We start from the raw sequence: 26569 nt of genomic DNA on the forward strand, positions 1-26569 counted from the left end.
AAACATTTTTTTTAAAATTATAGCATAATTTTACTCACCCCACTTGTGCACACATTACCAACTCATCCCCACCCTTGGTAGGAAGGCCAAAATCAGCCTTCACTTCTTCACACCCACAGTATTTCCAATTATCTACCATTCTATGGAGATCCAAGTGAATCAATGCCCCAGGCAGAAATGTCCCATTTAATGATGAGCTAATTCCACAAGCAAAAATATCTTTTCCCTCACGCCTTCTCCTCCCTCCCAGAAACATAATAGGGTCCTCCTTGTCCTCACTTATCACCTCACCAGCCTCCGCATTCAAAGGATCATCCTCCGCCATTTCCACCAACTCCAGCATGATGCCACCACCAAACACATCTTCCCTTCACCCCCCCGGCGGCATTCCGTAGGGATCGTTCCCTCCGTGACAGCCTGGTCCACTCCTCCATCACCCCCTACTCCTCAACCCCCTCCCACGGCACCTTCCCATGCAACCGCAGAAGATGCAACACCTGCCGCTTCACTTCCTCTCTCCTCACTGTCCAAGGGCCCAAACACTCCTTTCAAGTGAAGCAGCATTTCACTTGCACTTCCCTCAACTTAGTCTACTGCATTCGTTGCTCCCAATGCGGTTTCCTCTACATTGAAGAGACCAAACGCAGACTGGGTGACCGCTTTGCAGAACACCTTCGGTCTGTCCGCAAGCATTACCCAGACCTCCCTGTCACTTGCCATTTCAACACTCCACCCTGCTCTCATGCCCACATGTCTGTCCTTGGCTTGCTGCATTGTTCCAGTGAAGCTCAACGCAAACTGGAGGAACAGCACCTCATCTTCCGACTAGGCACTTTACAGAACTTCTGAACTGAATATTGAGTTCAACAATTTTAGATCTTAAACTCCCTCCTCCATCCCCACCCCCTTTACGTTTCTTCCCCTTCCTTTTTGTTTTTTCCAATAATTTATATAGATTTTTCTTTTCCCACCTATTTCCATTATTTTTAAATATATTTCCACGCATTGTTTATCTCTACCTTTTAGCCCTTTTAGTATTCCCCCACCCCCACTAGAGCTATCTGTACCTTGTCTGTCCTGCTTTCTACTCTTAATTAGCACATTCCTTTAGATAATATCACCACCTTCAACACCTCTTTGTCCTTTTGTCTGTGACATCTTTTGGTTATCTCCACCTATTACTGGCTGCTTGTCCCAACAACCACCCCCCCTCCACCCCCCCAAACCAGCTTATATTTCACCCCTTTCCTATTTTTACTTAGTTCTGTTGAAGGGTCATGAGGACTCGAAACGTCAACTGTGCTCCTCTCCACAGATGCTGCCAGACCTGCTGAGTTTTTCCAGGTATTTCTGTTTTTGTTTCAAAAATATCTACTGTTTTCCCAAGTGCAATTACCAGGCTACACACTCTCTCTTATAGTAGCATTCCACTCACCTACATAGACTAGTAGAGAATTCAGGACAAGAGAGTTCCCTCTTCCTCCCCTCAACAACTTATATTTACGTAGCACCTTTCACATAACACATCCCAAGGTGCTTCACAGGAGCATTATAAAACCAAGTATGACACTGAGCCATATGAGATATTAGTCAAATGATCAAAAGCTTAGTCAAAAAGGTAGGTGTTAAGAACTGTCTTAAAAGGTGATAGTGAGGTAGAGACACGGAGAGGACTAGGGAGGGAATTCCAGTGCTTAGGGCAACGAAAGGCAGGGCCACCAATGGTGGACCGATTCAAATCGGTGGATGCGCAAAAGGCCAGATTAGATGTGTACAGATATCGCAGAGGGTTGTGGGGATAGGAGGTTACAGAGATAGATATGGGTGAGGCCATGGGGATTTGAAAACAAGGATGAGAATTTTAAAATCAATATGTTGCTTGACCAGGAGCCAATACGTCAATGAGGCCTGCTGTTAAAGCTATATAGGAGTGGAGCCTGTGTACATACTGACTACTCTGTATTCCAAAACAAATTTAATTTAATTTAATGCTTTAAAACGCTCTTTAAAATCTACGTTTTTGACCGAGCTTCAAGCCATCTGTCCTGCTATCTTCCTATGTGGCTGGATGTCAATGTGATAGGTCCCATGGTGTCCTGACTAAGGTAAGGAATGGAGCAGCATGTTGCCCCAGCTGTTCCATGTCCACAAAGGGTTACAATATTCAGGTCCTCTGCAATTATGCAAGGGTAGTACAGTCAGTATTATAATTCTGCATTACCCAGCTCTGGCCATTAGAAGTCCTCAGTGGGCTAAGTAAATAGTAAAGCAACCTCTACTTGCTAAAATTGCAGGACTTGCACATGCGTCTCAACATTAATACTGCATCAGGTCCTGACAAATAAATACTGAATCTTGAGGTCAAAACCAGATTGTAACAAAAATTATCCCTTTGATTTGACTTTGCACAGTTTTGTACTTACCCTGATCAATCGGGTGCTGTGGAAGTTGGCTAAGCTGGCTGTTCACTACTCCTGCATAGGTTCGCAGAAATGCCTCTTCACTTGGAGTGAGCTGTTAAAATAAAGATCCCGTTTTTATTTTCTAAAGTTGGTTAGCAGCATTGTGGCATTGAAGTGCCATTTAAATATTATTTTCTTCAACAGTAAGTTTAAGTGCTTTGATGAGGCTCTGCATTGACATAAAAATTACAGAACTGGGCCACGAGCCAAAATATAGAGAGGACATCGCAAGGAGACACACTGTTTGTCTGTCCCCAACAATCAGCATAATTTATTTAGGAGGGATGCAGCCAAGGCTATAGCAGGGAACACAAATAACTCTGCTCCAGGGCAGGGGATTAACCTCGGCTTTTATTAAAATAAATTCTCAATTCCCCACCACTCTCCAACCTCCTCACCTCTCTGGTCATGTTATGGTTCTTTTTCTTGGGTAGCAGCTTTCCAGTACTTTACACAGGTCGCTTAACAAACTGAAGCCATCTTTAGGGCAACTAAGTGTTATTGCTCAAGGACCGGCATTTTCTAATGGTCTCGGACTACCTGCCCTATGCTGCTGGAAACTGGGGCTTTTTGTTGCAAAATCAGCTACCAAGGCTGCAAATTCGGTTCAGTGTAGGAACTAGCAGAGCTTCTTGCAGAGCATAGCACCATGCCAAATCACTGGCCCAAACCACCATAACCAAACCCATCCTTGTCATTTGACACAATTTGAGCATTGCCTGATGAGCAGGAGGAAAGAGAACTTCCAATGGTTTTCCACTCCACCAAGCCCCTCCTCTTTGACCCCTGCCAACTTCCTAATCGAGAATGCGGAGGCCAATATCAGTCCTACTCCACTTATAAATTGGACTTGCCAAACAAAATCTGGAGGCTCATCCAGGTACTTTCCTACTCTGAATGGCTCAGTGCCATACCACATAAGTGGTTTAAACTGTGAACCATCATGGGGGCTGCTTGAATTCAGACATCAGCAGCTTGTAAGTATACAAGCTCTTTACTGCTACACTGCCCCAGGCTGATACTTTGAGGTGCTCCTTCTGTCCTTAGATGTTCCACCGTATGCTTGTAGTTTGAATACATGAACGGTGCATTTCTGGGTTTACTTCACTCTTGAAAATGAAGCAAAAAATTTACAATTCCTGTTTATTGGTTTATCAAACTTGTGTAAAAAAACTTATTTTACTTCAGGTCTTTGGAAAGATCTACTGAAGAAGATTGCCAGGTAGACTCATTCAAGGCACAAAAGGGCCTAGATAAACAAACATCAATGGATCCAAAACTGCTTGGCCCTTCTGATACTTCAGCAAGTGTGTAGCACAAGAATCTGTAATATGCCCAAGATCTAAACACCAGGATCAGCCTACACAGAGTTTCCACTGGGCCTTGTTTAGGGTGGAATCTACACCTCCTCCATACAAGGTCAGTGACACCAAAGGGGCAGAAAAGGAGCTGGAGCCAGGGCCAGGGTTGGGATTCTCAAGAGCCAGGAGTTGCCTTGGTCCTGATCTTTCAGCATATCCCTTTTTAGATTCAAATACTTCAAAATACACACAATTATGGGTTACATTTCTCATCTGTCCCCTCCCCAAAATTACCTTTCAGTTATTAAAGACTTAGCCTCCCCTCTCCTTTTTGTAAATAGTAATTCATTACAGTTATAACACCTATAGTTTTGTCTGGATATATCTAGTGGAAGTGAGGAATACGAAGTTTCAATATTAATAAGGACACTCTGCAGTAGGAACTCAAACCGCCCTTTTTACAAATTCATCTGATGCAGAATTTGAGAAGTAAAAGTGCTGCACAAATAAGAGTTTGCATAATCATGGTAATATCACAAAAGATTACTATTTCAATGGTAGTTTGGTGTTGCTTTGTGCATTAATCTAATCATTAATGCGATAGTTTACATGAATTTCTGGTTTTATGTCGCAGATCAAGGAAAGAAGATTATTCAAGACATTTTCCTTGGTATGACTAAAGGCCTTTATACAGTGAGAAAAGGCATGGGAGTCTTCAGATTGGAGTGATTTGGTCCCACTGATGGGGGCTAGGGATCCAGCAAGGGAAATGCCTGGATGGTAGACAGGTGCCAGTGTTTCCAACATAGGGAAAGTGGATGTCTATTATGGAAGGGGCACCCACAGGTCACGTGGAAATTAGGTGCTTTTCAGCCAACACAAGTTCCTGCAGGGTCAGTGGTGGACAGGAATGGCAAGCAGAATTTGGGCACAACTGCTAGTTAGGATCAAGGCCAACATGTTTAACATGGTCACAGATTCTGTAATAGAGCAAAGAGAGGCAGGGTGGAAAAAACAGTTCAATTTTATTGCTTTATGCAGTGGTTAGTCAACATATATATATATGGACTGTCAAGGGAGTTGATTGAATTGGCAAATTTGCAAGAGCTATGCAAATGCAGGTGAAAATGTGATAAAGGGGTGTGAGGGAGATTTCATGGGATATAATATTTCCCAGATATTGCAACCAGCCAAAATGACTGCAATGGCCTTATCCAGTCATCTATATGTCTATGAACCGATCCAAGAAGACATGAACCTCAAATCAATTCCTTTTTTATCCTAATTACCTGGAATCAGCTATGAACCCTCACACTGAAACAAACAAATACTTGAAACTACTGATAACTAAATATTGGACTGATCAACTGTTTGCTCCTGTAACACATCAATTACTGAAGTTTTTTTTCCCTGGGAAGTATGCAATTTTTCCTTCAGAATCTGAAATCAATACAAACCTGCCAATTTATGCATAATGAGACTCTTCTTTAAGAACATAGAAAATAGAAGCAGCAGTAGGTCATTCAGCCCCTCAACCTGCTCCGCCATTCAATATGATCATGGCTGATCCTCTATTTGAACGCCATGCCCCAGTAGAAGCAAAACTTCGGCAGTGGTGAGGTTCGAGCCCATGCCTCAACTCAAAGGACAGGATGTAATTGGGCTTTACAGTAATTCTCCAGGGTTTGGCTCTTGCGCAAAGAATGGCTACCTGGGTAAGATACTAGAGGCACTTCAGTCACCTTGAGAAATGTAGCCCAGCAAGACCTTCAAGTGAAGGAGGTGGAATTTTTTTGTAATTAATGCAAACAATTTTGATGCTTTGAATGTCATGCTCCTAACCCTTGTGTCAATGGGGTTAATTTTTTGAATATTGTGTGAGAGATGCAGGAAAACTGGCACAGGAAACTCAACTCTGCTGTACAATCCCCTGCAGGAAAACAGCATAATTCAGAAGAGACTTATGACACTGGCTATTACAGCTGCTGTAATATCTTGTACAACACCGCTGCTGTTGTAAGCATGTGTGTTTTGCACTGTACCTCAGCTGAGCTGTATTTAATTTCACATTCCGACAGCACCACTTGAAAAAACAGTTCTGCGACATCCCAAAAACAAAACCTAAATAAATATAAGTACAAGATGCTGTATACAGAACTTTTAAGATCAGGAGATCCAAATCCCAGTCTGAGGTCAGTGAGCTGATCTCAGTTGACCGAGCAATTGGAACTCTTTGCCGCTGAGGGAATGCGGAAGGAAATCAGCCAAGGTCACTGGACAGTTATGAGCTCCACAGGAATGTTCACATACATGGATAGGATGCAAAATAAAAACAGGAAGTGCTGGAGAAAAAGCTGCAGGTCTGGCAGCATCTGTGGAGGGACAAACAGAGTTAATGTTGAATCAAGTACGAATCTCCTTTGGAACTCAAAAGGACAGGACACGATTGGGCTTTACTGTGATTCTCAATTTTTGGTTCTTATACGAAGAATGGTCACCTGGGCAAGATACTGGAGGCACTTCAGTCGCCTCGAGAACTGTAGCGCAGCAAGACTCAACACCTTCAAGTGAAGGAAGTGACATTTTTTGTCATTAATACAAACAATTTCAATGAAGCCAGTCTTGCTGTGGGAAGTCAAATTATGACAAACTGCTCAAAATTCACTTTTATTCTCTAGGTATTGTCTGAAGATTTACTGAGGCTATTTCCTTCTAATCACAGTGATGTATCAATTTTGCTCTTCAAATTGGCTGCAAGTAGGTAAGTAACAATGCTCCCTTGGACTCAACAATCTATGGAGAACATTTACTAATTCTGGTCGGACAAATTCCTGGAAGTTTCTTCACATTGCGCCCCCCCACCCCCACCCCTTTTCAAACTGCCCCTCTAACCTCCCCCACCCTCATCTCCAATTCTTTTATAACTCAAACTAACGTTCAAAGAAAATGAAAAGACATTTTGAAAATTTCCCCGATGATTTTTCTCCCAGGTTGCTCGCAGCAGCGTCCAGGTTAATCTGTAATTCCCCGACACGGCAGGATACCCCTGGAGTGTTGGGAGCCCTCTCAGACAGGTGGTTGACCTCCACTCAGTGTATCCCCACAGAGGCTAAAAGTGGGGATTCAGCAAAGTGGGAATCAAGGTTGTAGCGACCAGAGCTCTCTCCAGGTTCTAGTGCAGGAGAGAACAGCTGAAGAGAGACAGTGTTGACGTTATATGTCATCACCTCAGCAGTGTTGCCATATCAATGGCTGAAACGTTGCATCATGTTGCTCCAATAACTTTCGTGCACAGATCTTGTGTTTATATCAAAATCCCTGCAGTTGAATTTTGTAGCTTTTAGTAAATGCACTGATTGATTTGTACACCACATTCTTGTCAATCCAACTCATCTTTTCAGAAGCTTGAAAGGGTGACTGCCAGGATGAGTGCACAATTCACTACTTTTTTTTAAAGAATTACAAGATATCAAATCAGAAACTTCTATGACTAATAGAGACTTATTTTCTGACTTGGTCCAGCAATGAAATTACTAATTTCAAAATGGTGGATGCACAGAAAGAAAACGCTGGCTGAAAATAAAAAGGTCATCTTCCCTAATCTGCTGGAAGCTCCCTCCACCCCAGCATGGCTGGCTCATCAAAATGGCAATACAAATTACGTGATGCACATTCTTTCTACATGCTCCATAGCTTTACAACACCTTAGGTTTATAGAGAATTGGCCATCAAACATGACATTTCTCTAAATACAGCAGGGCTGATCTGCAGCTAATGAATGCAGATACCTAGGATCATTTTCATTCCAGAGTACAACTGCGATTTTTTTTTTTACAAATGATTTAATCCCTGAGCCTCTGCTCAAGGCTTACAGATAGTATTACAGAGTTAAAGCTCTGAATTGACAAACAGGTACTAGTGCCATCTCCATGTGCAATCAGAAACAAAAACTTTAGTCAAATAATCTGCAGTCCAGGCAGCTTTTGATAAGCATGTGAGGTGTGAGATCATACCCCAACTAGCAGTCAAAGCCTTCATAAAATGAGGAGAAATGAGGAAAAAGTGAAGGAAAAGGAGTAATTAATTTTATATTAAGGATGGGCTTATCTTCTCAAAATTAATATTTAATTCAGTAAAGACTGACAACCACCTGCCACTCACTGGGAGCTCGGTAATAACGCTCTCCCTCATTCTCCAACTGCAAATTTCATGGTGTTTGTTCACAATGCACTTTGCTCTATTTCTAGGTTGTACACACCTTCTCTCAATATTAGAGAAGCTCCTAGCCAAATTAATAGTCATGTTCACTGAGCACATGCAGGAGTTGCACATGTGTCATTCCAATACAATTGTGTTGCAAGTTTTTGAGCAACTGCATATCCATTGTCCGTATTGATAGGTTAAGTGAGTGGGCAAAAAATTGGGAAATGAAGAATAAAGTGGGAAATTGCGAACTTGTTCACTTTGGCAGGGAGAATAGAAAAGCAGCAAATCATTTAAATGCAGAAAGGTTGAAGAACCCTTGAGATACAAAGCGATCTTGGTGCCCTGATACATGAATCACAAAAAGTTAGCATGCAAGTGCAGACAGTGATTAGGAAGGTTAATGGAATGTTGTTGTTATTGCAAGGGGAATGGAATTTAAAAGTAGGGGTAGTCTTCAACTTCAAAAGGACATAGACATGTCGGTGGGCATGTCAGTATTGAGCAGACAAGTGGCAGATGAAGTTCAAAGCAGAGAAGTGTGAAGAACATGGAGAGACAGCATAAAATAAAGGGAGAAATTCTAAAGGAGGTGAAGGAACAGAGGGACCTCGGTGAGTATGTACATAAGTCACTGAAGGTAGCAGGGCATGTTGAGAGAACAGTTAATAAAGCATATAGTATCTTAGGCTTTATTAATAGAGGCATTGAGTACAAGAGTAAGGAGGTCATGTTGAACTTGTATAAATCCAGATGGGTTTTAAGGGCGAGATAAAACAGTTCAATAACACCAATACGGAGTACAGGATTAGATTGATTTTGATTGATGTCTTCCAAATTCCTTGCACTTTGTTGTTGATGACACAAGGTGGTCGCCCAGCACTTTCAGTCTGTGGTTTACTGGTTGAAAAACCTGCTTTTCAATGTTTCTATTGGTGATTTTTTTCCCTTTTCCCTCTTGACAGAGGTTTTCAGAGAAAGCAGGTTACAGGGAGGTGAGGGATAGCCAGTTAGCTACTATGGTAGAATTACTGGAATCTTACAAACACAGGGGAGAGGGGTTTTAGGTCTTCCTTCTTCGCAGGCTAGGAGCTGTACTGCCTGCACTGTTACCACACAAAACCCCGGTCATCTAGTCAGGAGCTAATTAAAATGCTGCCATCAGACAGTTCCCCTTAGTCCAGGGCTTCTTTCTGGCACAATTCTGTTCTTTTATGGCACACTCTGTTCCAGGATAGCAACATTGTAGATATTCCTCATCCTATTCCAGTGAACATGTCTTTCAAACTGTAGCCATGGTAGTTTTTAAAGCCACAGTCCAAGAAAAATAAAAATAGGTTCTTTATAAAGGGAATTGGATTGCTATGTGAAAAGAATAAATGTGCAAGGTCACAAGGATAAGACAGGAAAGTAGGACTAGGCAGAATGCTCTTTCAGAGAGCCAGTGCAGACTTGATGGGCCGAGTGGCCTCCTTGTGCACTGTAAAGATTCTGTGATGTTTTGTTACAATTGCACAGGTGAGACCACATCTGAAGTACTGTGTTAAGTTTTGGTCTCCTTATTTAAGAAAGGATATAAATGCATTCACAGTTCAGAGAAGGTTCACTTCACTGATACCGGAGATGGGGCCGGGGTGGGGGGTCATTTTACGAGGAACGGATGAACAGGGCTGGGCCTGTATCCATTGGAGTTCAGGAGAAAGGTGATTCTACTGAAACATTTAAGATCCTGAGGAGGCTTGAGAGGGGTGGATGTCGAAAGGATGTTTCCCTTTGTGGGAGAGACTAGAACTTGGGGATAGAATTTAAAAATAAGGAGTCTCCTTTATAAGGCAGAGATGAAGAGAAATTTTTCTGAGGGTCGTGAGTCATTGGAACTCTCATCCCCAGAGAGGAGGGGAGGCAGGGTCATTGAAAATTTTTAAGGTGAGGTAGATAAGATTCTTGACTAACAAGGGAGTCAAAGTTTACTGGTTACTGGTGGTGGGCAGGAATGTGGAGTTGAGGCCATGATCTTACTAAATGGCAGAGCAAGCTCGAGGGGCCGATTGGCCGACTCTTGCTCCTAAATGATAAGTTTGTATTTTTTATTCCCAGAATTTTCAGCCTGAAAGCACAGAGAAGTTGGTGTTGCTGAAATGGGTGGGATGCTGGTATCGCAAACCTGAGTTAATTTTTCAAATCAGGCACCACCTTCCAAATACCACTGGAGAAAGCTCAGGATTCAGTGCTGAAGTTTAACATCGACAGCCTTATTTCAGTGATGCGTGGGAGATACTGAGAATGAGGAAATCAATCTAGATCAGAAGTAAATCTGGTCAACTGGAGATTCACAAGTACCTTCACAGCAGCCTAGTCTGTCACTAACCACTGAGTGCAAAATTCATTCCACAAGTGAGAAGTACAGAATGACTAAAGAGCATTGCAGCTGTGAGCAAGTTGTGGCTGTCTCTCATGAGTGTAATAAATTCCACATTTATTGGCTTACAATTGAAGATCCAGTTTGTTACACAAAAATAATGTTTTGTTGTATTACTATAACTAATGTATTCCACCCTGGGGTACCATTAACCTGGAAAGGCTTTCATATCTTCCAAGCTCTTCCATGAGTGACTTTTATTTATCTCTATCTCAAAAAGCACACAAAGGAGAAATTAAAGTTAGTTTCTTGGGCTCTCTCACAACTTTTGCATATTTTAACATTGCTTCACAGAGCCAGCTTAAATTCCTAGTTCTTGTACTCTAATTATGAATCAGAATTAACACATATCATGTATTTTGCTGCTCGCTACTGGGAAGAGAGGCCGACTTCCTACTTGAATGTCTTCCCAATTGCCAGTTCTTAAACATTTATATCTACAGAATCAATGAGTGTGAGACAGATAAACATATATTTCTAGACTATAATCTGCGCAGTCTCAGTTTATCAAGTCAGGCCCCTACCTTCTTCATCTGAATAGAATTATGGAAAGCAGAATATTAAATGTACAGGACTATGGTGAAAGAGAAGGGAAATGGGATTAACTGGATAATGGCTAAATTATCAGACTGCCTATCCGAGATTCAGTACTAGATGGGCAGAAACTTCTTCCAAATAAACATTGGGAAGGCTGAACTAATTAATTTTAGACCCCACTCCAAACTCCATTCCCTTAGCTACAGACTCCATCCCTCTCCCTGGTAACAGTCTGAGATTAAGCAGCCTGTTTGCAACCTTAGTGTCACATTTGACCCCAAGATGAGCTTCCAACCTCATATTTATGCCAGCATTAAAACCGCCTATTTCCACCTCTGTAACATCGCCTGACTTTGCCTGTCTCAGCTCATCGGCTGCTTAAACTCTTATTCATGCCTTCGTTATCTTTTGATTCTATTATTCCAATGCACTCCTGGCTGGTAGTCCACATTCTACCCTCCATGAACTTGAAGTCATTCAAAACTCTGCTACTCTGTGACTTAACTCTCAGCAAGTCCTGTTCCCGCCAGCCCTGTGCTCAGCGACCCATGCTGGCTCCCGATCAAGCTAAGAATAAATTTTTAAATTCTCACTCTTGTTTTCAAATTCTTCCATGGCCTTACCCTCCATTAGGACATTCCTCAAAACCTACCTTTGACCAAGCTTTTGGTTATCTGACTTGATATCTGCTTAAAAGGCTCGGTGTCATATTTCATTTTATAATGCTCCTGTGAAGTGTCGAGGGATGTTTCATTACATTAAAGGCACTATATAAATACAAGTTGTTGTTGATAGCTCTAACAAAGAGCCGGCATATGTCCAAATGGAGGCGATGGCGTAGTGGTACTGTCGCTGGACTAGTATTCCAGAGACCCAGGGTAATGCTCTGGGGATCCGGGTACAGAATAGTAATAATTGGGAATAATAATAATAATAATAATACACAAAAAGCAGGACAAATCCAACTAGGTCAATTGCCGCCCTATCAGTCTACTTTCGATCATAAATTATTATTAAGGCAGATGGTGGAATTTGAATTCAATAAAAATCTGGAATTAAAAGTCTAATGAAAACCATGAAACCATTGCTGATTGTCGTAAAAACCCATCTGGTTCACTAATGTCCTTTAAGGGAAGGAAATTTAGTCTACATGTGACTCCAGACCCACAGCAATGTGTTTGACTCTTAAATGCCCTCTGAAATGGCCTGAGCAAGCCACTCAGTTGTATCAAACTGCACAAAAAAGGAATGAAACCAGACAGGCCACCCGGCACCGACCTAGGAACCAGAAACGACAATGGCAACCTCATTCCTGTCAGCCCTGCAAAGTCCTCCTTACTGGGGGCTAGTGCCATAATTGGGAGCGCTGTCTCACAGACTAGTCAAGCAACAGCCTGACATAGTCATTTTCACAGAATCATATCTTACAGGTCATGTCCCAGACACCATCACCACCATTCCTGGATATGTCTTGTCCCACTGGCAGAGCAGACCCAGCAGAGGTGGCAGCACAGGGGCAAACAGTCAGGAGGGAGTTGTCCTGGGAGTTCTCAACATCTACTGCAGATCCCCTGAAGTCTCAGACATCAGGTCAAACATGGGCAAGGAAACCTGCTGCTGGTTACCACATACTGCCCTTCCTCAACTAATGAATCCATGTTGAACACCACTTGGAGGAAGCACTGAGGGTGGTAAGGGCACAGAATGTACTCTAGGTGGGGGACTTCAATGTCCATCACCAAGAGTGGCTTGGTAGCACCACTACTGACCGAGCTGGCCAAGTCCTGAAGGACACAGCTACTGGACTGGGTCTGAGGCAGGTGGCGAGGGAACCAACAAGAGGGAAAAACATATCTGACCTCATCCTCATCAACCTGCCTGCTGCAGATGCATCTGTCCATGACAGCATCAGGAGGAGTGACCACTGCGCAGTCGTCGTGGAGACGAACTCCCAACTTCACATTGAGGATACCCTCCATCGTGTTGTGTGGCACTACCACCGTGCTAAATGGGATAGATTTGAACAGATCTAGCAACTCAAGGTTGGGCATCCATGAAAGACTGTGGGCTGTCAGCAGCAGCAGAATCTTACTCAAACACAATCTGCAACCTCATGGCCCAGCATATCCCCCATTATCCCTCACTCTATCATTACCATCAAGCCAGGGGATCAGCCCTGGTTCAATGAAGAGTGCAGGAGGGCATGCCAGGAGCAGCACTAGGCATACCTAAAAATGAGGTGTCAACCTGGTGAAGCTATAACACAGGGCTACTTGCGTGCCAAATAGCATAAGCAGCAAGTGATAGACAGAGCTAAGCGATCTCACATCCAATGGATCAGATCTAAGCTCTGCAGTCCTGCCACATCCAGTCGTGAATGGTGGTGGACAATTAAAAAACTCACTGGAGAAGGAGACTCCACAAATATCCACATCCTCAATGATGGGGGAGGTCAGCACAGCAGTGCAAAAGATAAGGCTGAAGCAATTGCAAAAATCTTCAGCCCGAAGTGCCGAGTGGATGATTGATCTCTGCCTCCTCCGGAGGTCCCCAGCATCACAGATGACAGTCTTCAGCCAATTTGATTCACTCCACGTGATATCAAGAAATGACTGAAGGCACTGGATACTACAAAAGCTGTGAGGCCTGGCAATAGTACTGAAGACTTGTGCTCTAGAACTTGCCATGCCCCTAGCCAAGCTGTTCCAGTATAGCTACAACACTGGCATCTACCCGGCTATGTGGAAAATTGCCCAAGTATGTCCTATACATAAAAAGCAGGACAAATCCAACGCTGCCAATTACTGCCCCATCTGTCTACTCTCGATCATCAGTAAGGTAATAGAAGGGGTCATCGACTGTGCTATCAAGCGGCACTTGCTTAGCAATAACCTGTTCACTGATGCCCAGTTTGGGTTCCTCAGGGGCCACTCAGCTTCTGATCTCATTAGAGCCTTGGTTCAAACATGGAGAGAAAAACTGAACTCCCAAGGTGAGGCGAGAGTGCCTGCCCTTGACATCAAGGCCTCATTTGACTGAGTGTGGCATTAAGGAGCCCTAGCAAAACTGCAGTCAATGGGAATCAGGGGGAAAACTCTCTGCTGGTTGGAATCATACCGAGCACAAAGGAAAATGGTTGTGATTATTGGAGGTCAGTATTCTCAGCTCCACACATCACTGCAGGAGTTCCTCAGGGTAGTGACCGAGGCCCAACCATCTTCAGCTGCTTCATCAATGGACTTCCCTTCCATCATAAGGTCAGAAGTAGGGATATTCACTGATGATTGCACAATGTTCAGCACCATTCACAACTCCTCAGATACTGAAGTAGTCCATGTCCAAATGCAGCAAGACCTGGACAATATCCAGGCTTCGACTGACAAGTCGCAAGTAACATTCATGCTACGCAAGTGCCAGGCAATGACCATTTCCAACAAGAGAGAATCTATCATCATCCCATGACATTCAATGGCATTGTCATCACTGAATTCTCCACTATCAACATCCTGGGGGTTATCATTGACCAGAAACTGAACTAGCCATATAAATACTGTGGCTACAAGAGCAGGTCAGAGGCTATGAATCCTGTGACGCGTAACTCACCTCCTGACTCCCCAAAGCCGGTCCACCATCCATAAGGCACAAGTCAGGATCGTGATGGAATACTCCCCACTTGCCTGGATGATGTCAAGAAGCTGGACACCATCCAGGACAAAGCAGCCCGCTTGATTGGCAGCACATCCACAAACATTCACTACCTCCAGCACTGACGCACAGTAGCAGCAGTGTGTATCATCTACAAGATGCACTGCAGGAATTCACCAAGGCTCCTTTGACAGCACCTTCGAAACCCATGACCACTACCATCTAGAAGGACAAGGGCAGCAGATAGATAGGAACACCACCGCCTGGAAGTTCCCCTCCAAGCCACTCACCATCCTGACATGGAACTATATCGCCAGTCCTTCACTGTCGCTGGGTCAAAATCCTGGAACTCCCACCCCAACAGCACTGTGGATGTACCTACACCACATGGGCTGCAGTGGCTCAAGAAGGCAGCTCACCCACCACCTTCTCAAGGGCAACTAGGGATGGCCACCACCAAACACATCTTCCCTTCACCCCCCCGGCGGCATTTTGTAGGGATCGTTCCCTCCGGGACACCCTCGTCCACTCCTCCATCACCCCGTACTCCTCAACCCCCACCTATAGCACCTCCCCATGCCCACGCAAAAGATGCAACACCTGCCCTTTCACTTCCTCTCTGCTCACCGTCCAAGGGCCCAAACACTCCTTTCAAGTGAAGTAACATTTCACTTGCATTTCCCCTAACTTATTCTACTGCATTCGTTGCTCCCAATGCGGTCTCCTCTACATTGGAGAGACCAAATGTAAACTGGGCGACCGCTTTGCAGAACACCTGCGGTCTGTCCGCAGGAAAGACCCAAACCTCCCTGTCGCTTGCCATTTTAACACACCACCCTGCTCTCTTGCCCACATGTCCGTCCTTGGCTTGCTGCATTGTTCCAGTGAAGCCCAACGCAAACTGGAGGAACAGCACCTCATCTTCCGACTAGGCACTTTACAGCCTTCCGGACTGAATATTGAATTCAACAACTTTAGAACTCCCTCCTCCATCCCCACCCCCTTTCCGTTTCTTCCCCCTCCCTTTTGTTTTTTCCAATAATTTATATAGATTTTTCTTTTCCCACCTATTTCCATTATTTTTAAATCTATACCTTTAATGCCCTGTCAGTCTTTCCACCCCACCCCCCACTAGAGCTGTACCTTGAGTGTCCTGCCATCCATTCTTAATTAGCACATTCTCTTAGATAATATCACCACCTTCAACACCTCTTTGTTCCTTTGTCTGTGACATCTTTTGATTATCTGCTCATATCACTGCTTGCTTGACACTACAACCACCCCACCCCCCAACTTCTCTCCCCCCACCTTAAACCAGCTTATATTTCACCCCTCTCCTAATATTACTCAGTTCTGTTGAAGGGTCATGAGGACTCGAAACGTCAACTCTTTTCTTCTCCGCCGATGCTGCCAGACCTGCTGAGTTTTTCCAGGTAATTCTGTTTTTGTTATGGCCAATAAATGTTGGGCCAGACACAAAGCCCACATCTCCTGAATGATTAAAAGCCTCCTCTGTGTTCTGTCATCCTTTAATTCTATTCACAAAGATTAAAGACCTATACCCCTAGTTAAACAGTTAAAACTAGATTTGCACGTTTGGTTCATCACTCACATTTGATCCCATCTTCCTCAGCATCAGCAGCACTCGCACCTTCTGCTGGATGTACATCTCCTCGGGAGTCTTCCCGTGGGCACCTTCACGGTTCATCTGTTCAGCTCCAGTCACTGTGTTGTCACTTAAATGATAAGAAAAACATGTTTTTCTTTAAGTACCATATTTTCAGGCTTTTTCATCCTTCAGGATGCAATCCCTTTCATCAATAATCAAAGCAACATTTATAATTAAAAACTGTTTAGCTGCAGAAAACATGGAAAAGACATCTCTAAATAAGAAATCAAAGCATTTCGACAGGAAAACACTAAACTCCTTGCACGTATGAGGCCCCAGAGTCAAACCCCCAAATTTCCTAGTGCTACAACAATCATATTTTGGGCCTCATATTTTGAGCTCAGTGGGGAGTGCACTCCAAGTCAGAATGACCCAGAGGCTAGAGTACAAAATCTAGGCTGACACTCCAGTGCAGTACTTGAGGGAATGCTACATTGTCAGAGGTGTAGTTCTTCAGAGTGATAGTGAACCGAAGCCCCCTCAGGTGTGTGCAAAAGATCCCACAGTACTTTTTCAGAGAAGAAGAGTTCTCCAATATTTATCCCAAATCAACATTACTGAATCAGATTATGGTCATTATCATATTGTGCAAGGTCCCACACAAATGGCAAACTGACTTTCATGTTTCCTATATTACAGCAATGACTACACTTCAAAAGTACTTCATTGGCTGTTAAGCACTTTTGGGGCATTCTGATATCATTAAAAGTGCTAGATAAATGCAAGTCAGTCTTTCTTTTTTTGAACTCTGGATTAAACAGTCTGGGCTGTTCAGTAAAAATAAATAACTACATGTGTCTGATAGATCATCATGTTGAATTAGCTAAGGACTTAACAATTACATCCTGTTACTGTGGAACAGCAATCAAAGTAAACAGCTCGCTGAACTATAATCAATGGGGTATAAATGAGAGCTGCCCATGTTGGAACTGTACAATGTTCTATTTCGACACCACCTTGAATACTGCATCTAGTTTTTGGCCGCTGAGACATGAGGAAGATATTCAAATCCTGGAAGTGATGTAGAGGAGAACCACAAGGTCAGTCTCTCTTGTTAAAGGTGTAATAAAATTGAGATTTGACTTACTCTGTCAACACCAGCCAGTGACAATGACTATGAGGAAAGACTGGACAAACTCTTGGACCAACCCAAATCCTCCCGAACATGTCATTCAGCCTTTCCTTAAATCAATCCAAGTTTCTTGCTGTCACTATCCCACCCAAGAGCCCATTCCAAGTGTTGGGCACTTTTTGTATGAAGACCATCCCAACATCAGTCCTAAATTTACATTTTACCAGTTTGAACATGTACACTCTCCTTCTGTAATTCTGCACCAATGGTGCCTGGTTTTTAAAGTATCGGAAATTAGTGCAAATTATAGGCAGCTTTTCTGTCGCGGGCAAATTCACTTGCAGAGTGGGGATTTAAGGGGTGAATGTGCCCACCTGATCTAATGCTATATGACAGACCAACAGTGCAGAGTTTGAATCCCTATTTGTGCTGATTGCTGATGGCTTACTGGGACAGCAACCAGGCTCAACAATTAGTCAACGTCCCTACACCCTATCACTATCCAGTGACCTCTGCTAGAAGGCAGGATGTGTGAACTGCTGAGAGGGTAGAATCAGGTGCATTGGCACTATAGTCAAATAGCCCAATAATGTTACTGTCCAGGGTGAACATTAACTAAGCGTCAAATGGGTAAGGTATCAAAGGGACACTGGCTTACACAGAATCTAAGGGTTAGTGCCTTGGGGGTGGGGGTGCTGTGGCATGGAAGGGAAAGATTGAGAATGGTGGAAAATAATTTAAAATATACACAAGCCAATAGGCTTTGACTGCCCATGCTTATACTATTACAGTCAGGGCCTAAACATCCAACCCATTGTTCTAGACTGTATTCAGATTCAGATCTAGCAGGTGAAATGACAAAAGCAATACTGCAACCCAACCCCCATTTTGTTTTGAAGCTTCTCAGAAGATTGCATGTTGTAGGAAAAAGGACACGTAAGGACATGTTTCTGCCTCTGCCTGGGACTGAACCCTTATTGCAATATGCCTGCCAACTTACAATCCTCAGCAAACTCATTCGCCAGAATTGATGTTTATGTGGTTCAAACGTCATGCATCAGTCAGTAACCTTCAGCCTTGAGACACCAGGCAGATCTGAATACTTCATGCAATTACACCACTGTCAACGGACAGCTGACTTTCAGTAGATATGGGCAACATATAAAATTACTCTCTTGGGAAAGAGGGACTTCGTTATTTTTAGAGCTTGCTACAAAACCTTTCAGCTGGACAATGGTTCCCCTTGGCTACAGAAAGGTGTGTAATGACCGTAACGCAAGGTTACAGTAAATAAAAACTTAGACCACTTACATGTGCCATAAATTCTAGATGTATAGCATTTAAAGTGGATAAAATTGACTGTTTTATCTTTAAAAAATAACTGGACTGATGTAAAAAGGTCTATCCTAAATCGAAGGAGCATTAAGACATTCCACTTTCAAATGCAATTCACACAGTGTCCTGGTCAATATTTATCCCTCAACCAACATCACGCAAAACAGATTAACTGGTCATTATCACATGGTTCACATCATTCTCCCAGTTTCTCTGTCTCTGTCGCATCCGTTCTGATGATACCACCTTCCACAATGGTACTTCTGACACGTCTTCCCTTCTCTTCAGCCAAGGTATCCCCCCCACACCATGGTTGACAGGGCCCTCAACTGTGTTTGGCCCATTTCCCTCATTTTTGCCCTCACCCCTTCCCCTCCCTCCCAAAACCATGATAGGCTTCCCCTTGTCCTCACTTTCCACCCCACCCACCTCTGTATTCAAAGGATCATCCTCCGCCATTTTCGCCAATTCCAGCACAATGCCACTACCAAACACATCTTCCCCTCACTTCTCTTGTCAGCATTCCAAAAGGAATGTTTTCTCTGTGACACCCTGGTCACCTCCTCTATCACCCCCAACACCTTTCCCCCAGTGCCTACCTATACAGTCACAGGCGGTGTTACTCCTGCCCCTTTAACTCCTCCCTACACACTGCCCAAGGCCCCAAACACTCCTTCCTGGTGAAACAGCGATTTACTTGCACTTCTTAGAATTTAGTGTACTCTGTTTGCTGCTCACAATATGGTCTTCGCAACACTGGGGAGACTAAACAAAGACTGGGTGATTGCTTTGCAGGACACTCCATTCAGTCATGACCCCGGCCTTCCTGTTGCTTGCTATTTCAATTCACCATCTTGCTCTCATACTCACATTTCTGTCCTCGGCCTGCTTCAACGTTCCAGTGAAGCCCAACGGAGGAACAGTACCTCACCTTCCGACTAGGCATTTTATAGCCTTCTAGATTCAACAGTGAATTCAACTTCAGACCATGAACTCTGTCCACCATTTTGATTTTCTCCTCTTCCCCCCCGCTCCCAAGTGCCAGTCTGTTATCTTGTTCTCATGTTTGCTTTCACACAGTGCTGACCCTATTTCTGCTATGAACCTTTTGCTATTTAGCTTTCAGGCAGTGCTTTAGCGGGCCTTTATTCCACTACTGACATCTACTTTAGTCTTTAATACTATCATTACCACTCTTTTTGTCTTATGTTCCATGACATCTTTGTCATTTAATCTCTCCTGACCTCCAACCTATCCCTGACTTCTATTTGCTCCATCTGCCCCTCCCCCCACTTTTCAACAGCATAAAACCCATCACATTTCTACTTCCCTCCAGCTCTGAACAGTCAAATTAGACTCAAAATGTGAACTCTTCCTCTGTCCACAGATGCTGCCGAACCTGAGTTTTTCCAGCATTTTCTGTTTTTATTTCAGATTTCCAGCATCTGCAGTAGTTTGCTTTTATATTATCACTTGTTTGTAGGAGCTTGCTGTATGCAAATTGGCTGCCATGTTTCCTACATTAAACCAATTAATACATAAAGTATTTCAACTATAAAGTACTTGAGGACAACCAGTGATTGTGTAAGCCACTATATAAATGCCCTTCTTTCTTCCCTGGTTATATATAATTTGCAATAGATTCCCTCTCAGTTCTTTCCCTCTCTTGGCAATGGTAGCCATTGTACTGGGGTACCAGCCCTCTTCTGGAACTGGTGTCCAACCTTCATTTGCGAGTTCAGCCAACAATTATCAGCAGATTATTTAAGAGTGGGAAACACTTCAACTCAACCTGATCCTGTCTTCACACAAAAAATACCTTCCAGCAGAAGGAGCAACATCCCACGACAGTTCTTTCTTCCATAGCCCAGTTTCACTGAAGCATTGTAGCATCTGTACAATTGCCCCAGCTAAGATCAGCGAACTCAGCACACATCAAAAATTGAACCTACAACACATGCAAATTCTCTATGATCCGTGAGAATTACACTGAATTTATAGCACAGGGACAAGCCATTCAGCCATTTGGTTCATGCCAGTGATAATGCTCCACTTGAGCCTCATCTTACCCTATCAGCACAAACTTTAGCTTTCTCTCTTGTATGCCAATCTGGCTTCCCCTTAAATGTATCTTATGCTACAACCTCAAGAGTTCAGAAATTTCATTATAACTTAATGACGTTAGATGTTGCTATTTCAGTGATGTGACTTGTCAAAGACTAAATGTATTTAAATAAAATTTTCTTGTTCAGAAATGAAAATCTAATAAATAAGCACATCTTACAACTCTTACACTTGAAAACAGCCATTTTGGGACAAGGGTTAACTTTGCACTGAGATGGCTTGCACTTGCTTTAGGGAGCACAGGCTGACAGCGTCACATTAAACTGCTTGCCCCACACTACTTGGTACTCAGGCTCTCCACTCTAAGCTCAGCCTGTATGAACTTAAAACCCGTGCAAAGCTCTAACCATCCAGTATTGAAATTTCAGTGAAATACTTCAAAGTTACCGAGGACCTCTCTACCTCTCCCTCCTCCTTTAAGGTGGCCCTTAAAACCTCTCTCTTTGACAAAGCTTTTGGTCATCACCTCTAATATCCCCTTATGTGTCAAAGTTTTGCTTAACAATGCACCTTGGGATGTTTCAGTGCACTGAAGTTGCTATCTAAATTGTTGTTGGGAGGAGCTAATTCTCCTCCCAGTTCATCGTTAACACTCAAAAAGTGGCCTGGGATCTTCCTGGGAATTCAAAATGATAGTCTTGTGCTGTTTGCAGATACACTGTGGCCAGAGTAAGGCCCAAATCATCTAAGTTTTATTCTACTTGTCAAAATTCAATTAAACCAACCTCTGGGTCGGGTTTTCAAACCAGTTAGAATCTACTCCTGTAACTTCAAAGACAAAAGCTTTGGCAACTTGTCTCGCTTTTCAGCAATATCTAAATTCAAATACTTAGAAAATGTGAATAATCAATTATTAGAATGAAGCAGTTTAAATAAAACAGCACAGGAGGGTTTTTGTGCCTAAAAATGTCAATTAACAGATAATTTGAATTAAGTGATTCTAAATTAAAGATTTATACTTCCCATTGTATGCATGGACACAGGATCTGCAGTTCAGTGACCTAGTATTGGGTCTTGAAACAAAACAATGGTGAGCTCTGGTCATTAAAATTTATTGTTTTCAAACTTGCAATAACCCCTTCATCATCGCATTGCATGCAGAATACTCCAATGAAGATAATACATTCTATGCCTTAAGCACAATGTTTTGCACAAGCCCAATGAGATAATTTTTTTTGTTTTCAATTTTCTTTCCTGGACTTATCATGCACAACTTATCTGATTATCAAAACTTGCGGTTTTGAGAAGTGTCACAATGCTGCTATGCTCTCTTGATGTACTCCTTCCGAAGGCAGAGAGATTTATACTGTAATATAATGTCTGATCTAACGCAATTACTATATATAATATAGATAGAATAGGTACTTCAAACCTGGAGTTACAACGATGTAATTCCATTAAAGAGTACAAATTTTTCAGACTTGATTATATGTCTTTATGTCACTTGCAGGTTTTAAATTTTACATAAAAGGCAAATATGCAGAGCATGTTTAAAAGGTTGAGGCTATGACACAAAGGGCCAAGGTTATTGCAACTAACTGAGACATGATATCCAAAAGGACTACAGCATTGTGACACACACTGTAGAAGGACCCCTTCAGCAAAACAGCTGCTTAATAGTTTTAGTGTTATGTAGCACATGCTTGTCATATAGCGATATGCAGAGAACTCTGGAGCTTACAGTATTTGGAAACTTGTATGCGTTTCATATGTTTAGAGGTTTGGGTCCCTCCATGAGACACAACTATTAATCTCTACGATGGGGATATGTACTAAAGCAGCACTTTAACATTTTTTTTAAGATGGAAAAGAAATGAACAGGTAGTGTTACGTTGAGCTACCTATTTTAAATATCTAAAGTCTCAGATCTTTTCCTATTCTTCAATGCAGCAATGCCACGCTTAAAATGTTCTCCTTTCAGAGAAAAAAAAATCATTTCACTTTAAAAGTCCAGTTATGCTCCTGAGCAATCTATATCTGAGCACAGCAAGAACAAATTTACTCAGCACAAAAGAACGCTGTAGCAACCACAGAATGATTTTACACCAGTGCTGATTTCAACAGCTGAGAGGCACGACTGATCAATTTAAACTGTGCTCAAAAACAAATAAGCAGACAGTAGCTGAGCTTAGTGGCAATGTATTTATTACACAAACTCCTTTTTTCCCCCCCCAGTCGTCCTCTTTTCACACCATAAATCCTGCTTACCTGCATGGATTCATGATTTTCCTTCGCTGGAGCTGCTATGTACTCAACTGACAGGAATCTGTCACCCCTCCCCCCCTGCCGCCTACCCACTCACCACCCACCACCCCCTGCCCGGGAGAACAGCTTAGCTGAGAACCAAGAGAAATTACTGCACATTTTTGGCTACTGAATGAAGAGCGTCAGCACCACAGTGACATGAGCTAAAAAGACCTCCGTTCTAAGAAATAAAACAGAACACAAGTCGGTGCAAAACTCCAATTCATTTTATGGTGTGCATGTGTGTCACTATGAAGCGCAAGAACACAAAGCAAACACATTTACTCAGCAAATTAAGTGAGGTCTTTCAAGTAAATTATCGATTTTAATTTCATGGGGCAGTGGGTTACCACATTTGATGCACTGAAGCTGCTGTCAATTCTCAAAGCTGCGACAGTACTTGATACCAATGCCTTGCTTACTGTTTTGACGACCAAAATTAAATATCCATGCAAATCCACACAAAATCAAATGGGGTGAAACAAGTTTTTTTCAAAAAATTCTGAGATATCAAAACTGGTATTTTTTCATCTCATATTCAAACAATGGAATACAGCAAAAACAGAATAGTGAACATGCACACTGTTTCATTATTCTGATTTTTCTTACAGGAGCAAAGATCTCATGGCATTCGGATGTTCCTATCCTACATCTTAATATAAAATACGCTGGAAAGGGAAAGCAATTAACTCTCGAGAGGTTAGTTTTGCTACAGGTGCAGGTCAGACACAAGAAGCACTACCACATACAAAGCGTTGTTGTTTTGGGGTGTTGGGGGGAGTGGGAAGAAACCATCACGAGCATTTCACAGGTTTGAAGCAGAGGAGGAGGGATGAAATGAGTGAGACATCGGCAATAAAACGTGGGTGAAGGGAAACACATCTTCCTCAAAACACCCTGCCTTGCACCCATCCACATCCCCCTCCCTGCCAATGCCTACGTCCATGACAAGTAACTATACAGAGTGACACAGGGTTGGCACGCTCAAGTCACAATACAGGCTCCCAAGTCACCATTTATCCAGGACAACGGAGCTCTGTGCATTACAGCTATATGATAAAGCGAGACAGTCTACTCCTGCTAACATGAAAATCGAGTTTAAATTTAGCTTTGCACTTGGCTGTAGTTGTCCCCACCTGCTGGAGGTGGTCTCAAGCTTCTTGGCAGATTGTGCTTCGGGTAAGCAGAAACGCGCTACATAGTTGGCACTGGTGCAGACATTCAGCTCTGCATACACACAAACTGGGTAATATAACTCCTTTGTAAAGTACTTTTGAGGAAAGCAAGCTAGAACTACATGAGTTTATATGAAAAAAAAACACACACTTCCTGGTTTTTGTTCTCAGCTGCTCACATTAGCACAGTGTGTCTTGGCTCCAAATTGTGAAAGGATGTCTTACTCCATCATGACCTATTTATGGCAATGGGAAAGAAAAGGACGCTTTGTTTTCAATTACAAGGCATCTGTTCCCCAGCTAACACTCAATACATAGTCGGAACAGACTGAATATGGGTAAGTGCTGCTGTAGAGACGGTAGGAATCTTTAGTGTGAAAATAAAGTCAAAATTTTTAATTTATTTATATGTTAGGGTCTCACATAAATCTACTATAATGTAAAATCTTGAAACTGTAATTCAACCAGAGTTCCCTCAACATCACCACCACCATAACACCCCCCACCTCCCCCGCAGATTGTCAGGATATGGGTATGGCTGTTCTGATGAAAGGTCATCGGCCTGAAATTTTAACTGTTTCTCTCTCCATAGATGCTGCCAGATCTGCTGAGTACTTCCAGCACTTTCTGCTTTTATTTCAGATTTCCGGCACTGTAGTACTTTGCTTTTCTTTCAGGAGTGAAGTTAGGAAATACTTCCACATGTAAAGGTTGGTGGGTGTTTGGAGCTCACTTCCTCAAGGTGGTGATGCTGGGTCCACTGTTAATTTTAAATCTAAGATCGATAGACTTTTTTTAACCAAAATCTTTAAGGATTATGGGCAAAGACGGGTATATGGAATTAGGCCACAGATCAGCCATGATCTCATTGAATGTTAGTGGAACACGCTCAATGGCCCACCATACATGTTCCTTGCTGGAAAAATTAAGGACAACTAACCATTATTCTACTTTCGACCTTTGATAGTGATCAAGTAATCAAACTCTTGAACTTATTTTGCACAATGGTATGTTCAGAAACTTCATCCATAGCAGACCAATTTATTGTCCTCATTGCCATTATAAAAGAACAGAACCAGCTAGTATTTATATAGAAAATGAATGTTCATCCAAGTAATGGGACATTAAGAGAAGCGGCCAAAGGTTTAGTCAAAGGTCTGGGTTTTAAGGATGGCCTTAAAGGAGGGAGAAAGGGGGAGGTAGGGAGTTCCAGGGCCTGAGGCCTAGACAGTTGAAAGCACCATCACAAATATTCGGACAAAGGAAGGAAGGGATAGACAAAAGGAGAGAGTCAGAAAAACAAAGTTCCTTGGGGTGGTGTTCAGCGCTGGAGGAAGCTCCAGAGATAGCATGGGGCAAGGCACTGGAACAGCAGCAGGCCATTTCACCCCTCGAACCTGATCCACCACCGTTCAATGGGATCATGGCTAATATGTGATCTAACTACATATACTTCAAAAAGATTTAAATGCAAGGAAGAAGATTTGCAATTTGAGGTATTGGGGAGCAGGGGCTAATGCAGATCAGTGAGGGCAGATGTGATGGGCAAGTATGAACTGATGCAAGGTAAGAAATGGGTAGCAAAGTTTTTGATGAGTTGACGTTTAGGGGGGATACAGGAAGGAAGACAGGCCAGCCAGTAGAACATTCAAACAGTCAGGTCAGAAGGTAACAGACACCAGCAAAGGTATTAGTGGCAGGTGGGTTTAGGTAGAGATGGAGGTGGAGAATAGAATGTGGTGGATTGTAGGTGGTCTGCATTGGAGAAGATAAGGAATTGTAAATTCAGCACGAGTCTGGTTCAGCCTGAGTAGTCGGGTAGGGTGACGGCGCCTGCGGCAGTGACCGGGTAGGGTGACGGCGCCTGCGGCGGTGGCCGGGTAGGGTGACGGCGCCTGCGGCGGCGGCCGGGTAGGGTGATGGTGCCTGCGGCGGCGGCCGGGTAGGGTGATGGTGCCTGCGGCAGTGGCCGGGTAGGGTGATGGTGCCTGTGGCAGTGGCCGGGTAGGGTGATGGCGCCTGCGACAGTGACTGGCTTTGGCCTTTCCAATGCTTAAGTCATAATGTCTACAGCAAGAAAAACCATTCACTCCACCCAGAGTCCATGTGATTATTCTTTCACAGACTTTTATTTCAAAATTAACCTGTTAAACCCTACATTAAGGAACACTAAATTCTGTCCCTATTCCTGAAAAACAAAAATTCTCTATTGCCATGTCTTCCTTTTCAATAAAGTGTCAAATCCAGCTTCCCTTTAAAGCTTTCAGTTTAGTTAATGCCAACTACTTTCTATAAGAGTATTATCTTGTGGGAAAAGGCATATTTTCCAATCTCTATTCTTGCTTGAAGCTTTTGAATTTTGAACTCGTGACCTCTAATTCTA

General features: G+C 43.0%; 1 protein-coding gene across 5 annotated transcripts in view; it reads right to left on the bottom strand.

Moving 5' to 3' along the window:
* Positions 1-26569, bottom strand: part of ctnnbip1 (catenin, beta interacting protein 1) — a 91093-nt gene that overhangs the window by 44790 nt on the left and 19734 nt on the right. For 3 of the 5 annotated variants that reach the window (XM_078557819.1, XM_078557823.1, XM_078557821.1), the window contains 2 exons: positions 16180-16303; positions 2424-2514 (listed from right to left, as the gene is read on the bottom strand). In XM_078557819.1, the coding sequence (XP_078413945.1) occupies positions 2424-2514; positions 16180-16303 (215 nt within the window). Of the gene's footprint in view, positions 1-2423; positions 2515-16179; positions 16304-22975; positions 23014-26569 lie in introns of those variants that run through there. The other 2 variants (XM_078557820.1, XM_078557824.1) reach the window with 2 other exon arrangements.

Source organism: Cetorhinus maximus, chromosome 15, assembly GCF_964194155.1.
Source record: "Cetorhinus maximus chromosome 15, sCetMax3.hap1.1, whole genome shotgun sequence".
NCBI classification, from domain to species: domain Eukaryota; kingdom Metazoa; phylum Chordata; class Chondrichthyes; order Lamniformes; family Cetorhinidae; genus Cetorhinus; species Cetorhinus maximus.